Source organism: Triticum aestivum, chromosome 7A (assembly GCF_018294505.1).
Source record: "Triticum aestivum cultivar Chinese Spring chromosome 7A, IWGSC CS RefSeq v2.1, whole genome shotgun sequence".
Classification (NCBI taxonomy): Eukaryota; Viridiplantae; Streptophyta; class Magnoliopsida; order Poales; family Poaceae; genus Triticum; species Triticum aestivum.
The window spans coordinates 420,405,017-420,421,891 of record NC_057812.1 but is presented as its reverse complement, the minus strand read 5'-3'; the positions used below and the strand labels follow the sequence as shown (position 1 = coordinate 420,421,891).

The 16,875-nt window shown below is 51.2% G+C and overlaps 1 protein-coding gene across 1 annotated transcript in view; it reads left to right on the top strand.

Moving 5' to 3' along the window:
- Window positions 1-535: 535 nt before the first annotated feature.
- LOC123153368 (uncharacterized) overlaps window positions 536-16,875 on the top strand; it is a 58,632-nt gene continuing 42,292 nt past the window's right edge. The window contains exon 1 of the mRNA XM_044572522.1: window positions 536-815. Coding sequence (XP_044428457.1) covers window positions 536-815 — 280 coding nt within the window. The remainder of the gene's footprint in view (window positions 816-16,875) is intronic.

Below are 16,875 nucleotides of genomic sequence, written 5' to 3'. Positions count from 1 at the left end.
CTAGATCTGCCTCCACGCTACGATGGCACTCCTGACCCCGCTGAGTTCCTCTAGCTCTTTGAGCTGAGCATCGAGGCGGAAATGGCGACGTGCAGATCATGGCGAACTGGTTCCCCTTGGCCTTCAAGGATGGCGCATGTTCTTGGCTCCGGGACCTTCTGGTGGGGTCGATCTCCTCCTGGGACGAGCTGCGTGAACGCTTCATCGCCAACTTCCAGGGCACTCGCGACCGCACCCCTGTCGTGGGCGACCTGCGGCGGATCAAGCAGCAGCTGGGAGAAACCTTGCACAAATACATACAATGCTTCACCAACGTTCACCTCAAGATCCCGAAGGTGTCGGACGAGGCCATCATTTCGACGTTCACTGATGGCGTCCGGGACGTCAAGATGAAGGAGGAGCTCGCCATACACAAAGATCTGTTCTCGGCTCTGGAGATGTTCAACATGGCAACCAAGTGTTCGATGGCAGAGGAAGGTCGCCTCTCCCTCCTGTAGCTCCCAGATGCCGATCTGAAGACCAGAAGGCCAAGGCTATGGACGTGAAGCGCAAGGGCCCTACTGTGCTTGTGGCCGAGCCTGAGATGAAGCGTGGCTGCAACCACGCTGAGTCCTCCAAAGGCAGTTGCCCATTCTGCGTCTTCGACAACGTATATAGCCACAACACCAACGACTGCCAGGATCTGAAGGCAATCCGTGATGGGAGGATCAGCCGCTGTCCCGAGCGCAACAACCGTGGCTACGGCCGCGGAGGAGGCCGCGGTGGAGGCCGCTGGGATAACTGCAACACCCGCGAAGGCTGGCGTGATCGGCCTTGTGAGGACTGCTGGCAGGGCCAGCCTCACGACGGCCCCTGGTGTGCACTACTACAGGATGCTGCTAACGCGGCACTATGATCAGAGACCCTTTGACAAAATTGTGTGCGATGCATTAATCGCAAAAGGTGATGTAAGAAAACCGACAAAAAAGATGCAAAACATTTGCGATGGCGGAGCCATCAAACACGGTTCCGATTTTAGTTGCATGTGGGATGCAGGGCATACAGTTCAGTTCTATTAACTGTATGCGATGAGGAAGAAGAACACAAATAGGCAGCCAGATGAAGGCGTGTGCGATATACGACATACAATTTAGTCGGATTAACTGTTTGTGATGGGGCAGAACAACAGAAACGGGCAGCTAAATAAAGGTTTGTGCGATTGAGGGCATACGCTTTAGAAGGAATAATTGTTTGTGATTAGGCAATAGAATAGAAACGGTCAGCCAGATCAAAGTGTTTGTAATTCACGGCATACACTTCACACGGATGAACTGTTTGTGATTAGCCACAACAAATAGAAACAGACAGACAGATCAACATGTGTGCACTAGACGGGCACACATTCTAATTAAAAGAAGCGTGCACGATGGTAATACGAGCGCGCACGGTTGTTCGAACAAGACGTGTGCTGACATTGCCTATTGTAGTGCACCCTATGGTGCAAACACCACGTACACGACCGAGAAAGCGTGCCCATGATACGCAGTTCCGGAATAGTGATGCACTTAGAAATTATAGAGCCGTCAATAAATTTTGAGCTTGCGTCCCGCCGCATTCCAAATTATTACCACACTATATTTAATTGCAAACTTGTTCACACCGATCAAAAGCTAAATGGTTTCCCACTTAGGAGCGTATTAGTACTCAGTTATAAATACTACTACTCCAAGATAACTACACATTCCTCCTCAACTCCTCATCCACAAAAGCAAACAAGTCATTCACCATCGTTTCCTTGCGTCTGCCATGGCCAGCATGAGTTCTGGGTCGAGAGATTACCACCAACGAGAGGTGAGTATGGAATCGGAAGAACGAGAGATGCCCCGCCTCACCGCGAAAGCAACTGACATGTCCCGCCGCGTGGCCGTAGCAGCACAGAGGTCCAGCCGCACCACCGAAGTAGCACGAAGGTCCCACTGCGCCGTCGATGCAGCAGACTGGTCCGGCCATGCCGCGGAAGTAGTAGAGATGTCCCACCGCGCCGCGAATGCAACAGAGATGTCCTCCCGCATCGCAGAGGCCTGGGGAATGTCTCATGGGTAGGCAAGGACTCTTACAGGCGCGTGAATGTGATCGTCCGTAGCCAGATGGATCAGATCTCTGGCTGGGCGCAGTTGCAGGACGACTTGAAATCCTTGTTTGAATAGGCTACCGGCATCATCCGACAACTAATTGAGGGAAATGTGAAGCTCCGGGCCGAGCGCGATCTGCTGAGGGCGAAGATCATCAGAAGTGCGCAGTAGCAGGAGGAGACCACTGCCTTGGTGAAGAGGACTGGCGTCATCATTGAGAAACTTATGGACGAGAATGCCATGCTTTGTAACAAGCGCAAAAGGCTGCTAGAGGAATATGTGTATGCTCTCAAGCAGCGTCTTGAGGCACGAAAGAGCTCATCACCGCTTGCCGCGGAGACTAGTTCCCGCGGCCTACAGCAATGCATCAAGAAAGTAGAGATCAGTGAGCCAGATCGTTGTCTTCCTTCTTCTTATGCCCTTGTGTATTTCGGGCGTTGCCGCATGTGGCTTTTTTAATTATCTTCCTAAATATGTAAGACAATTATTATCCACTATCATCGTCCTTATATTCATCAGTCTTGCTGTAAGTCACAGTCGATGCTATATAGGTCCATCGGATCTTACATCAAGATCTGTGCAAAACTTTCTTTTCAGATTTTCTTTTCTCTCTCTTAAATCTTAGTCGAGTGAGACATAGCCACGCCGTGAAACAGGGGCTCAGGCGCCATTAATGGAGACATTGGGAGGGAGGTGGGCAGTGGATAGAGGTCAAAGGACTCTCCTTTGATGAGCACACATAGGGGTCTGATCGTACACCTCTTGTACTCAATTAGCTACCCCGCACGGCACATCCTAGCCAATAAAAAAGGGGACGAGTGGCGGCACGTAATTGGTAAGTAGAACGTCCATGGTTTCAATAATACTTGTGTTTCCAATTTGTAAGGTGGCAACACTTTCTCTAAAATGACTTTGTTGATTGTTAATGTGTGCGCCTTCGCAAATCGGGCAAAAAATCACCACAACATGTTGGTGCCATGTCATGACACCATGCCAAGTTTCATGATTTTCAGGCGAGTTTTGGATTTACGAGGATTTCAAAACCAAGCTTCTCAATGTTTCCGGCCGGGCCAAGACGCCTAGATGTTTGAATTCCTTTCCCACTTCTTGCATGGCACCTAGAAGTTCACCCAAGTACACACAAATGGTTTTCCAACTAACTTTTGCACATTGGAGCATGCCCTTGTACTTGTGCATTAAATGCCTGGAAAATCAAGTAATGTATAAAAAGGCCAAATGTACCCAGAATAATTCCAAAATTTAGCACGAAACTGCTATTTGGTCTAAGCTGCATGTGTAAAAAATCAAGGCGGGAGAAGGCAGTGTATGTCATTTCGCACACTGAGGTGACACGTTCCCTCTCGGAACCATGAGCCTTCTTGATAGAAGCTCTGGTTTGCAAGAAGCTTATACCAAAGCTTGTCCCAATTCGGACAAAAAATTTACCACAGCATGTTGGTGCCATGTCATGACACCATGCCAAGTTTCATGATTTTCAGGAGTGTTTTGGATTTATAGGAATTAAAAAAACCAAGTTTCTCAATATTTCCAGCCAAGGCACGATGCCCAGATGTTTGAATTCCATTCACATTTCTTGCATGGGACCTACAAATTCACCCAAGGACACATATGTGATTTTCCAACCAACTTTGGTGCATTTAAGCATGTGCTTGTAGTTCAAATTTGAATTATGCACATTAAATGCCCAAAAATTCAATTAATATATTAAAAATGCCAAACAAACCACGAATTATTCCAAAATTTAGCACAATACTTCTATTTGGACTAATCTGCCTGTGAAAAAAATTAAGGCAGGAGAAGGCAGTGTATGTCGTTTCGCACACGGAGGTGACATGTTTCCTCTTGGAACCAAGAGCCTTCTTGAGAGACGGTCCGGTTTGCAAGAAGCTTATACCAAAGCTTGCCCCAATTCGGCCAAAACTTTTACCACAGCATGTTGGTGCCATGTCATGACACCATGCTAAGTTTCATGATTTTCAGATGTGTTTTGGATTTACATGAATTAAAAAACCAAGTTTCTCAATCTTTCCGGCCGAGCCACGACGCTGAAATGTTTGAATTTCATTCCCATTTCTTGCATGGGACCTTGAAATTCACCCAAGGACACACATGTGATTTTTCAACCAACTTTGGTGCACTGGAGCATGTGCTTGTACTTCAAATTTGAATTATGCACATTAAATGACAAGAAATTAAATTAATGTATAAAAAAATTCCAAACGAACCCAGAATAATTCCAAATTTTAACACAGCACTCATATAGTTCTAGGTTGCCCCTGTAAAAAAATCAAGGGGGCAGGTATATCATTTCGCACACAAAGGTGACACACCCCCCTGGGGAACCACGGGTCTTTTCGAGAGAAATTCCGGTTTGCAAGAAGCTTATACCAAAACTTGTCCCGATGCGGCCAATTTTCTTAACACAGCATGTTGGTGCCATGAAATGACACCATGCCAAGTTTCATGATTTTCAGGCGAGTTTTGAATTTCTAGGAATTTAAAAACCAAGTTTCTCAATGTTCCCGGCCGAGCCACGACACCCAGATGTTTGAATTTCATTCCCATTTCTTGCATGAGACCTATAAATTCACCCAAAGACATAGATGTGATTTTTCAACAAACTTTGGTGCACTTGAGCATGTGCTTGTAGTTCAAATTTGAACTATGCACATTAAATGCCTAGAAACTCAATTAATGCATAAAAATGCCAAACGAACCCGGAATAATTCCAAATTTAAACACGATAGTCATGTAGTTGCATGTTCACTCTACATAAATGTTCCAGCAATTCAAACACCATCCTTTCCCTCCGTAACACGATTTTGTCTTTCAAAACATAATGAAAAATCAGGTATACCACAAACAGTTTACTAGAAAGAATTGTGTGGATGCGATATAAAATATCTTGGCGCACCATCTTGGCTGGCTTACACAGGAAGCTTCATCATCTACAGTCCACCGCACACGCTTGAACCACACTTGCTCGCCAGTTTCTCGCAGCACCGAGCGAAATTTTTCTGCCAATCATGGAAATATATATCTCCCCGCCCCCTCCCTCCCACCAAAAGCCACATTTCCACTGTTCCTCCTTGCTTTCCAAGTTCAAACCTTCACTGCTGCTTATTGGCAGCTCAACCTCCTCACTGATGACCCTTCTTCTTGCAGTGCCGCCTACTCGCCGGCTACCCTTCTTCTTGCAGCACCGCCTCCTCGCTGGTGACCCTTTTTCTTATAGCACTGCCTCCTCGCCAGTGACCCTTCTTCTTGTTGCGTGGTCTCCTTGTCGCCGACCCTTCTTCTTGCTTCGCAGCCTCATCGATATGGTCATGTAATGCACATCCCGCCCACACCATCCTCCTCCTTCCTCGTCCCACATGCCCCGACCGACGATGCGACACCTTCCGCTGAAATCACTGTCCCCATCCTCCAATTAAGCACCGCCCACAGCCATTTTTCACGTAGTATAACATGGAGCTCAGTAGCATCTGGTAGCGGAGAAACAAATCGCGGCCGCACGCGTGCACGAGGTCGCTATGGCTGCCATGGGTGCCGACCGCCAGATCATGGAGGAGCGCCTCGTCTTCGAGGCCACCGTCGACACCGCCACGCAGTTGTCTACTTTAAAATACAGTTCGTGTTGTTTTCTCGAGGCCACTACTAGTGCCTTCTGGTGATTTGTCCTCTGTAATGTTAATATGCAATCTGATGTTTAGTTAACAGTTTGGTCCTCTGAATGTAATGTTTAGTTAATAGTTTGGTCCTCTGAAATGTAATGTTCAGTTAATAGTTTGGACCAACAATTACTACAGTTTGTAGTAATGTTCTGTCGGATCACGGGTTCCGGCAAAACCCTTATGGTTCAAACACTGGGGTGCGCATGAAGATCTTCCCCCATATCGATCCGCGTCCTAACTTAGCTAAGATCTCATGAACTAACTCGACGAACTCGCAACACAAAGGACACATGATTTATACTCGTTTGGGCCACCGTTGTGGTGTAATACCCTACTCCAGTGTGGTGGTGGTGGATTGCCTCTTGGGCTGAGGATGAACAGTACAAGGGGAAGAACAGCCTCCTAAGGTTGAGGTGTTCTTGTGCTTGGTGAACTTGTGTGTGAGGATGCGGTCTAGGGTTCTGTTCTTGACCTGTCTCCCCTCTCTACTATGGTGGTGGCTAGTACCTTTTGTAGAGGCCCTGGTCCTCTCCCCAAATATTGAGCAAAAAGGGAGCCAACAACGGACAATTTGAAAGGAGACAGCTAGTATAAGCTATCCTGATAAAAGCAGTCTTTGCCTGCCAAAGGCTCTGGTGGTGACGCAGTCTTGGGCTCCACGGTGACCTCTATCTTGCCGTCCTTCTGCTCTTGGTCTCGTTGCACCAATATGGAAACCTTTGCTTGATGCCTCAGTACTCCGCGCCTACGCTTGCCCCCTTAGAACCAAAGAGGAAACAAGGACGCTGCGCGCTGGCGCCCTCCTGGCCTCGATCATCATGGCTTACGTCACAAGAACCTCGCGAGGTTTGCCCGGCCTTGTACTCTCCGCCCCTCACGAGCCAGCCTGGTGAGGCCGCTCCTGAGTAGGTCTTGTGTCGTCCGCCTCGTGAGGCATGGCCCCTCGTGAGGGTCTTGATTCCTTGTTGATGAAGATGGGACGTACATGCCTGCCAACAAAGCCATGTCATGGGCCGCAGGCAGGCAAGTCTGGGGACCCCCGTTCCCAGAACACCAATAGTAGCCCCCGGGCCCAAGGCGCGCTCGGACTTGGCTTCGAGGTGAAGCCAAGGGTCAAGTGCGGAGTGCCGCGGGCCCCAATAGCCTGCAGCCTCGGTTGACGCATGGAGGTTGATTGGACGTGGGCGTCTCCGCTTCCCCACGCTGCCTTGATACCCGCCTGGCTAAACGGCCACCGCAGTCTACACGGTTATTCTTCCATCACTTGCACCATTCTCCTCCAATTCCTCTGCTTCCCCCAGACTTTGCTCCTCTTTCCAATCTGACCTTAGCCCCGCTCGCCCCATCGCCATGGCTCTGACACAAGCGAATAAGGGGAAGAAGCCTCTGTCTTCGGCTAGTGCACCCCCGGCCGCCGAGCCCGCAGTAGGCCGATCGCGGGTCCTCAACGATGAGGCCATGGGCAAGGTGCGTCCCATGCTTGCATCCAGCTTCAACGAATGGGGAGAGACGGTGGCTTGGCCTGCATCCCGTGCTCGCATTAACCGGACGGCCACTAAGGTCCCCTTCTTCATCGACGCCCTCTGGCCTAGCTTGGTCCCTCCTTTATCCTCCTTCCTCAACGTAGTGCTTTCCCATTATCAGATCCACATGCTGCACCTTGATCCCCAATCCGTGACCCTTCTTGCCGTCTTCGCCTTCATTTGCGAGGCCATGGTAGGCATTGCTCCTTCCGTGGCTCTTCTTCACCACTTCTTCTCGCTGCACCTGATTGATCATCGGCAGAGCTCCGGATGCCTGAGCTTTTAGGTCGTGGCGGCGACGGCCGGCGACGGGATCGGCTTCGAGATTCCACCATCCACGAGCGGGTTTTGCACATGGTGGGTGTTTGTTGACACCGGAGTGCTCAGCCCCCTGCTCTTCTCTCCGTTAGGGCCCGCCATTCCTAACTCCGGCTCGTGGCATCGGAGGCTCACCAATCTACGCCTTGTCCCTGTCTGGCTCATATTGAGATGGCTCAAAGACCTTGGTGTGACCGCGCCTATGGTGGTGAGGGAGTTCGTTCGGCGCCGAATCGCTCCGCTTCAGCACCACTCCCGGCCGATGTGGGCCTTGCTCAGCAGCCAGGACCACATGAGACTTCAGGAGTCTAAGCTCCCCCACGAGGCGCGGTGAACAATGCTTGAGGTCCTGACGGGCGTCCCGTTGCCGGATGACTTGCCAAGGAAGAGTTGTGTTTTGTACCGCTGCTCGAACAAGATGACCTTCGCGGAGCAGATACCCTCCTTCGACGAGTGGGGGCTGCGCCCAGCAAGCCTCATGGGGCCTCGCGAGAACCCCATTCTCGGTGTCAAAACCGGCGGATCTCGGGTAGGGGGTCCCGTACTGGCATCTAGGATCGATGGTAACAGGAGACGGGGGACACGATGTTTACCCAGGTTCGGGCCCTCTCTATGAAGGTAATACCCTACGTCCTGCTTGATTGATCATGATGAATATGAGTGTTACAAGAGTTGATCTACCATGAGATCGTAATGGCTAAACCCTAGAAGCCTAGAATGCATGACTGTGGTAATTAGTATATCCTTTCCGGACTAACCCCTCCGGTTTATATAGACAACGAGGGGATCTAGGGTTTACATAGAGTCAATTACATAAGAAGGAATCTTCATAGTCGGTCGCCAAGCTTGCCTTCCACACCAAGGAGAGTCCAATCCGGACACATGTAGAGTCTTCGTCCTTCATGTTTTCCCAGCCCATCAGTCTGGCCCATGGATAATAGGATGGACGCCTGAGGACCCCTTAGTCCAGGACTCCCTCAGTAGCCCCTGAACCTGGCTTCAACAACGAGGAGTCCGGCGCGCAGATTGTCTTCGGCATTGCAAGGCGGGTTCTCTTCTATTCGAACTTCAAGATAGTCTTCGGATGCGATGATAGTATCCGGACCTGACACACACACCATACACAACCGCAGAGAGAATATATTTTTACACGAGTCTAATCTACTGACAGCTTTGTACAATATGACATCACGTCTGCCTGGTCACAATTCCAAACTGCTTTCCTGTTTCGACGCCCCCCGTCCTGAGACGTGGTTGCCATTGGCACGTCTTGTCAAAGCAGAGATCGTGTCCCCTTATCGCAGGATTCTCATAAATGCGGGCATGGGTAACCCAACCGTGTCGTTTGTACAACCCTTGGGAATAGGCAAATCTTAAGGCGAGTGAGGAGGCGTTTAATATTTGTTGCCTTTATAAGGGGATAAGGATTCCCTCTTCCTCTCTCACGCCCTCTCTCTGTCTCCGCCCTTCCAATCTCGAGCTCCAGCGCCCAAGTTCTCATCTCCTTTCCACTCAAGAAACCATGTTCGGATCCGGAGGTCAAGGCAAGTGGAAGGTTTCCTCCATCAAGGAGGAGAACATTATGGAGCTTCGGGTGGCCAGATACTTGGCGAAGGAGATCACTCACCGCCTGCCGACCGAGGGACAAGTCGTCCCCATGCCGAAGCCCACCGAGAGGGTAGTGTTCATCCCCCATTTCTTCCGCGGTCTAGGGTTTCCACTCCACCCTTTCGTCCGCGGGCTGATGTATTATTACGGGATAGATTTCCATGATCTGTCCCCAAATTCCTTCCTCAGCATCTCGGTGTTTATCGTCGTGTGTGAGGCCTTCCTCCGCATCCAACCCCACTTCGGGTTGTGGCTCAAAGTCTTTAACATGAAGCCGAAGGTGGTGGATGGCCAGCACGCGGAGTGCGGAGGAGACATGGTGAGCAAGCTGTCCAACGTCTCCTAGCCCAAAGGTACTTTTGTGGACACGGTAAAGGAGTGGCAGAAGTAGTGGTTCTACATCACAGAACCTCGCGGCACCACTTGGGCCACAACTGCCGAATTCCGCTCCGGTGCTCCCATGCGACTCACCTCCTGGGTCGAGAAGAGTCCGGACTGGGGTTCCCCTGACAAGGTGATAGCGCTGCAGACGCGCGTTGAAAGCATGGTAACCAAGAACATCAAGCTCGTTGATGTGATCCGGGTGATGCTAGTTCACCAGATCCTTCCGTGCCAGCACCGAAGCCATCCTCTGTGGGAGTTCAACCCGAAGAAGCACCAGAACCTAGTGAGGCTCTTCGAGACTACTCACGAAGGTGCATGGAAGTTTGTCTTTAAGGGCAACGAGAAACCGTCGGCCGCAGATTCAGATCGTGGGCACAACGCTAAACACCACGCTAGCGAGGTATGTATTTTTTGATGCATTGACAACCTTGTTTGTTTCAAGGATGATGCTTGAGCTTTCATTGTTGCTTTTTCAGGACTGGATGGAGAGGGCGACGCGGATCCAGTGGCCCCGTCACAACGGCACTTCGGACGTGACGTCCGAACACGACGAAGCTCATTCCTCTGTCCCTAAGGACAATATCGAGGAAGAGGAGGAGGAGGAAAACAACCCTTCCCCTGACGAGAGGAATAAGAAGAGGGCTGCTTCGGCGCATCCGGAGGCGGAAACGCCCAAGAAGGGGAAGAGCGTCCCAACAGTCAACACCGCGTGGGACATTGATAGCAGTCCGGAAAGATGCCCCCGCACTAAGCCCCAGGCCACATCGTAAGTGACATGGCTCTCTCATGCGCGCATCCGGCCCTTTCTCTTCATTATCTTGACGTAGTTAATTGTACTATTGCAGTCCGGCCCGCGACCTTATCTAGCGATCCTCATCTGGAGGTTTGTTGGTTCCGTCGGAGATGGCGAGCATGTCACCACCGCCTGCTTATTCCCCCCGGGCCAGGGACGACACCAAAGTGTTATCCTGGAGGACCGCTCCGAACCGGGGAGGAGCTCAGGACACTGTCCGGGAGGAGCCACAAGGTGAGACCTCCACTGCCGGACACATGGTTGAACCAATCCCCATGGAGACTGGCGAAGAGGGCCGCATTCAGTTCGTCCCTCAGCCGAATACGATTATGGAGACCCATATGGCTTCGGAGTTGGGCGAGCAGCCCCCTTTGAAGGAGGGGGGTGTGCCGCTTCCCCCAGTGGCCCCTGTCCATACAGGAGCGCCGAATCTTGATGGAGGCGCTTCGAGGCGCCTCCGTCATGGACGAGCACTGTGTCCTTATGGGTGCGGTGATCGAGAAGATTCAGTCCGCCAAGAGTGGAGTGAATGAAGCCTGCAGCAGCTTGTTGACGGGTTTCGAGGTAAGAAAGAGAAAAAAACCATGTAGACAGTAGCTCCTGAGACACTGTTCGGTGTTCGTCAAGAAGAACCAGATAGAGGATCAATCCTTTGTGATGGGAGACTAACGTAATATGTATGAATAAGCAGGCGTCGTTGTTGGCCGCAACCTCGCATGCTATCGAAGTCTCTGAACTGAGGCAGAGGCTGGAGCAGACCGAGAACGAGCTCGGCGAGGTTAAGGTTCAGCTCCAGGAGAAGCAAGGTGAGTGACGACTTGCTGTGTGTTCGGAAGGAGTATGCGTTGTATATTGACCGCGGTGTCGTAATATGTGCAGGAGCCGCGACCGAGGTCGAGGCCCTAAAGAAGGCCCTAGGCGAGGACGAAGAGAAGGCTGTCTAGCAGCAAGCCGCACGTAAGAAGCACAAGGCCCGGGTCAAAGAAGTCCAGCAGGAGCTCCAGGATGCTGTGAAAAAATGCGATGCCTTGGAGCATGATGCGTCAGTTCAAGGGGTCGAACTCGCCAAGGCTCGTCAGAGCACGGAGACCACACAAAATGAGGCCCAGGCCGCCCTCCAGGAGATCCAGGAGGCCAAGAAGATCACGGCGAGTAAGGCATTTAAGATGCAAAGCAAGTGTGCGGAGAAGCAATACCTTTTACTAACCCGGATTTCGAGTTCCCCAGGAGCTTTTGCAGATTTACCATGCAGTGTATCAGACACCGCGGAGTTCTATCGAGCCGAAGGAGGGGGTTCTATGGAGAAGCTATTCTGGTCACGGTATGCGGCGCCAGAGCACCCCGTGTCCTTCACCGATCAGCTGAAACAGCTGGTGGAGCTGCATAGGGTGGCCAAACTAGCCATGAAGGATTTGATAATCCGACTATGGCCAGCCGAAGCTATGCCAAGCAGCTACTTCGGACTTGTGAGACAGATGGTGAACGCATATCCTCGTCTGGACGTCGTCAAGCGCTCGGCCTGCATTGAAGGTGCACGCATGGCCTTCGCCCATTGCAAGATGTGGTGGGCGAAGATGGATGCCGTTGAGGTGACCAGAGGGCCACCGGAGGGCAAGGAGCACCGCACACCCAAACAGTATTTTGCGGATGTCCTGGAGGGGTCTCGCCTTGCGGCGGCACAATGTTCGCAGGACGTTGTATTTGTATAAATGTATGCATGTTGACTTTGCCTTGTATTATAAAAAGCAAAGCCTGTTTGTGATGTAATTTTGTTATGCTTTAATTGTTTCCTCCTGTGCGGCCGTGTTGTATGTAATCTGAGGGTTGGCCAGTCGTTGGCTTCTGCCCTCACGTAGGTAGTACGGAGGTGTTCGGGATGGAATCTAAACAATCTTGATCCAATTGTATGGTCCTTGAACGAGTTGTTTAGCGCAACGAACAAGGCAATTAGACTATACGGCTTAAACACCCTCACTTAGCCATAGGAGTTTTATAATAAAGCATGGGCGCATCCCCTGGTTCAAGCCAGGGTGCTGTCAGCATGTGATCGGGAAGTGCCGATCTTTCGCATAATGCGGATAAAATCTCCAACGATTTGTAACCCTCGAACAGCTGACCGGCTCTCGCCGTATCATGACAGTTAGTTTTCGGCTTTCTCTACTGAGGTTCTCATCTGGTCAAGGCCAGGGCACAATCGCCGTAGTTCTCCCTTTACTACCCTAGCCGATTTAGCGGAACATAGGGTAGCAAGCACAGGAGCCGGGCAACCCAACTATTGACCGAAGTCATGATTCGGAGCAAATGCATATAATGCTAAATTCGGGGTGCCGAACTTATCTTTATGGATTGTTCGGACTTTGTTGCCTATCGTGGGGCGATGGGGAGCCCCTGGCAAATATGAATCTTACCACAGTGTACGGTTGCTACGAAATAAGTAATATAAAGGAAAACAGAGGGAGAACAGAGATAGGATCTGGAGCCCTTGAACTTGGATCATGAACTGTTTCCATTATAGTTGAGTTAATGCATCCAAACACATTGGTACAAAATAATGCAATAAGCAACCAGCTATTTGACATGCCATACCCGAAGGCGAGCTGCGCGTGGGTCCTGAAAACGGTTAGCCTCTAGGGCTTCCCATGTACGCCTATGCTCCGTGTCAATCCGGTGTGTTTGTCCTTTGACGGGATCATTAATCATGTCGTCGAAGTAGGCCCCCATAGGAGAAACCTGAAACAAGGGAAAAGGAGATAGTAAAGTTATATGTGTGCCCGGGATCGGTCTAGCCGAACCTTGGATCCTAGGATTGCTTGTGCCTCCGTTGATGCCCATGGAATTTTGAGTGCGTAGTTATGGACGTGTGGTATGAATGCCACTACCTCATCGGGATTGGGATGGAGGCCGAATTGCTAATCGAGCTCTTGACGAGCTGCGCTGCCCTGTTGCAGTGTAGTCCGGACCCTCTTAATGATGTCCAGGGGCTCGGCAGCCAGACTATGATGCTGCTTGAGAAGGCCGCTTTGTACCTCTGCTGCTAGGACGACGGTGTGCTCCTCTGTCCGGAGGGAGCATTCTCTGTTTCCGTTGATTGTTATGACGCTGCGCGGACCGGGAATCTTCAGCTTGAGATAAGCATAGTGTGGCACCGCGTTGAATCTAGCAAACACGGTTCGTCCAAGCAGTGCGTGGTAGCCTCTGCGGAAGGGGACGATATCGAAGATTAGTTCCTCGCTTCGGAAGTTGTCCGGAGAACCGAAGACCACCTCCAGCGTAATTGAGCCTATGCAGCGGGCCTCAATTCCTGGTATGACTCCTTTAAAGGTAGTCTTTGTGGGTTTGATTCATGAGGGATTAATGCCCATCTTCTGCACTGTATCCTGATAGAGCAGGTTGAGGCTACTACCACCGTCCATTAGGACTCGTGTTAGGTGAAATCCGTCGATGATTGGGTCGAGGACCAGTGCGGCTGAAACGCCATGCCGGATACTAGTTGGGTGATCTCGACAATCGAAGGTGATCGGGAATGACGACCACTGATTGAATTTTGGGGTGACTGGCTCTGTCGCGTAGATGTCCCTAAGTGCTCGCTTACGCTCCCTTTTGGGGATGTGTGTAGAGTATATAATGTTCACCATTTTGACTTGGGGAGGGGGGATTTCTTCTGCCCTCTAGTGTTTAGCTGCCGGGGCTCTTCATCCACGTCCTCACTTTGTGATCCTTTTTCTTTGTTTTCAGCATTTAACTTGCCAGCCTGTTTGAAAACCCAACAGTCTATGTTGGTGTGACTGGCTTGTTTATCTGGCGTACCATGTATCTGGCACGGACGATCGAGTATGCGATCCACGCTGGATGGTCCCTCACTGTTCCTTTTGTAGGGCTTCTTTCACTGGCCGGACTTGGAGCCGCTGAATCCGACGTTAATGGTGGTGTGATCGGTGTTGTCACCATTGCTTCGGCGTTTGTGTCTGTTGCACCGGGGCTTGCCGAAGCTGTTCTTGGCCTCGGAGGTGCCTGTCTCGCTGGCTGTGTTTTTGCTACGAGCTAGCCAGCTGTCCTCACCCGCGCAAAAGCGGGTCATGAGTGTCGTAAGGGCTGCCATGGACTTCGACTTTTCTTGGCCGAGGTGGCATGCTAGCCATTCGTCACGGATGCTGTGTTTAAAGGCCGCTAGGCCTTCGGCATCCGGACAGTCAACGATCTGGTTCTTTTTGGTTAGGAACCTACTCCAGAATTTTCTGGCCGATGCTCCAAGTTGTTGAACTATGTGGCTTAAGTCATCGGCATTGGGTGGCCGGACATATGTACCTTGGAAGTTGTCAAGGAAGGCCTCTTCCAAGTCCTCCCAGCTGCCGATGGAATTCTCGGGCAGGCTATTCAGCCAGTATCTAGCTGGCCCTTTGAGTTTTAGTGGAAGGTATTTGATGGCGTGGAGGTCATCTCCACGGGCCATGTGGATGTGGAGAATAAAGTCCTCAATCCATATTGCGGGATCGGTTGTTCCGTCGTATGCCTCAATATTGACAGGCTTGAACCCCTCGGGGAATTCGTGATCCAGCACCTCATCTGTGAAGCAGAGAGGGTGTGCGGCGCCTCTATATCAGGCCGCATCATGGTGCACTTTCGATGGAGTCCGTTTGTGGTTATCGGCCCGGGTGTGACTAGGTTTGTCACGTCCGAATAGGTAGCCATCATCCTGAGTCGGGAAGCGTCCTCGCAATCTGTAGATTGATCCGGTGTGTTCTGCTCTACTGTCCAGCTCCTGCCGAAACTCGTATGTATGGTCCCGAGCTGTTATGTCCGTATTTTTGCGAGGTGGTGGGGCGGGCTGTTGTTCAGCCTGAGTTGCCATTTTATCCCGACCATGGGATGGTCGGTCCGCCGCACTATCCCGACCGCATGGTGGTCGGTCCGCATTGCGTGAGGGAGGTATGGGATCTGGTGCCTCCTCATCGAACTGAGGTAGCAGTCTGCGCTTTGGGTAACTCTTGGCTGGGCACTTGAGGTCGTATTCTTCGGCAACCAGGACATTAGTCCACCTATCAATGAGAAGGTCTTGATTAGCTTGGAGCTGCTGCTTCTTCTTCTTCAGGCTTCTTGCAGTGGCTATTAGATGGTGCTTGAAGCGCTCCTGCTCGAGGGGTGCCTCAAGCACGATGAAGTCCTCATTGGCGAGGCTCTCATTATCCTCGGAGACTGGACGATGACTATCATCATCTGGGTCATTGGGCATGGCCTGTTTATCAGGGTTATTTTGCCTGTTGTCTTGTTCCTCCTGTTCGGATGTGGCCCCGACAGGCTCTTCATTATTTTCGGCATCGCCCGGGTTACTATTTTCTCCGGTGCCAGTGCTGCCATTGTTTGAGCGACGAGGCTTAGAGCGGCGTTTAGTGCGCCGGCGCTTGGACTGTGTCTCAGAAGGTTTATTCGCAACTGGATCTCCTTTGTCCTCGTCGCTAGCTTTTTTAGGTGTGTCGACCATGTACACATCGTACGAAGAGGTGACCGTCTAGCGTCCAGTAAATGGCGGGTTTTGGCCTTGCTCCTGGTTGGCATCTCGTCCATATCGTCGATGTCTTTGGAGCCGTAATCGAGCACGTCGGTTAAGTCATCGACGGTGGCTATGAAGTGGATGGCCGGTGGGAAGCGAAATTCCCCATCATCAGCCTCTCGCTCGAACCGAACATAGTCCGGCTGTTAGTCCTTCTCCAAGGACAAGTTCTTGAAAGAGTTTAGCACATCACCCAAAGGTGAGTGCTGGAAGATCTGCGGCGCTAAATTCGAAAATCGATAACTGATCTAGCTTGGTGTTCGCAGGCGTACCCGGTCCGGGACTTATAGCCGGAGACAAATCCGGAGTTCTATTGACGCAAATATTGCGGGGTGCCGAGTCCGTGTGAGGCTCCAACACCGCAGACTCTGGGGCCTCGGATGGCACGATCTGCTCCGGTTCTAAGGCCGTTGCAGCAACAGGGACCATCTCTTGGGTGTGATCCGATGATAGATTTAAGTCATGTTCATCGGGGCGAGGGGGAGCGACCGCTGCGGTCTCAAATCCATTGAAGATCAAGTCTCCACGGATATCCGCAACGTCGTTCAAGCTTCCAAATCTGACCTGGTGGCCAGGGACGTAGCTATCGATCTGCTCCAGATGGCCAAGCGAGTTGGCCCGCAGTACGAAGCCGCCAAACAGGAAAATATGTCCGGCGAGGAAGGTTTCTCCTTGGACAGCGTCGCTATAGACGATTGAAGGGGCCATCGAACCTTTTGTTGACGACACAGTGGAACTCTCAATGAAAGCACCAATGTCGGTGTCAAAACCGGCGGATCTCGGCTAGGGGGTCCCAAACTGTGCGTCTAGGATCGATGGTAACAGGAGACGGGGGACACGATGTTTACCCAGGTTCGGGCCCTCTCTATGGAGGTAATACCCTACGTCATGCTTA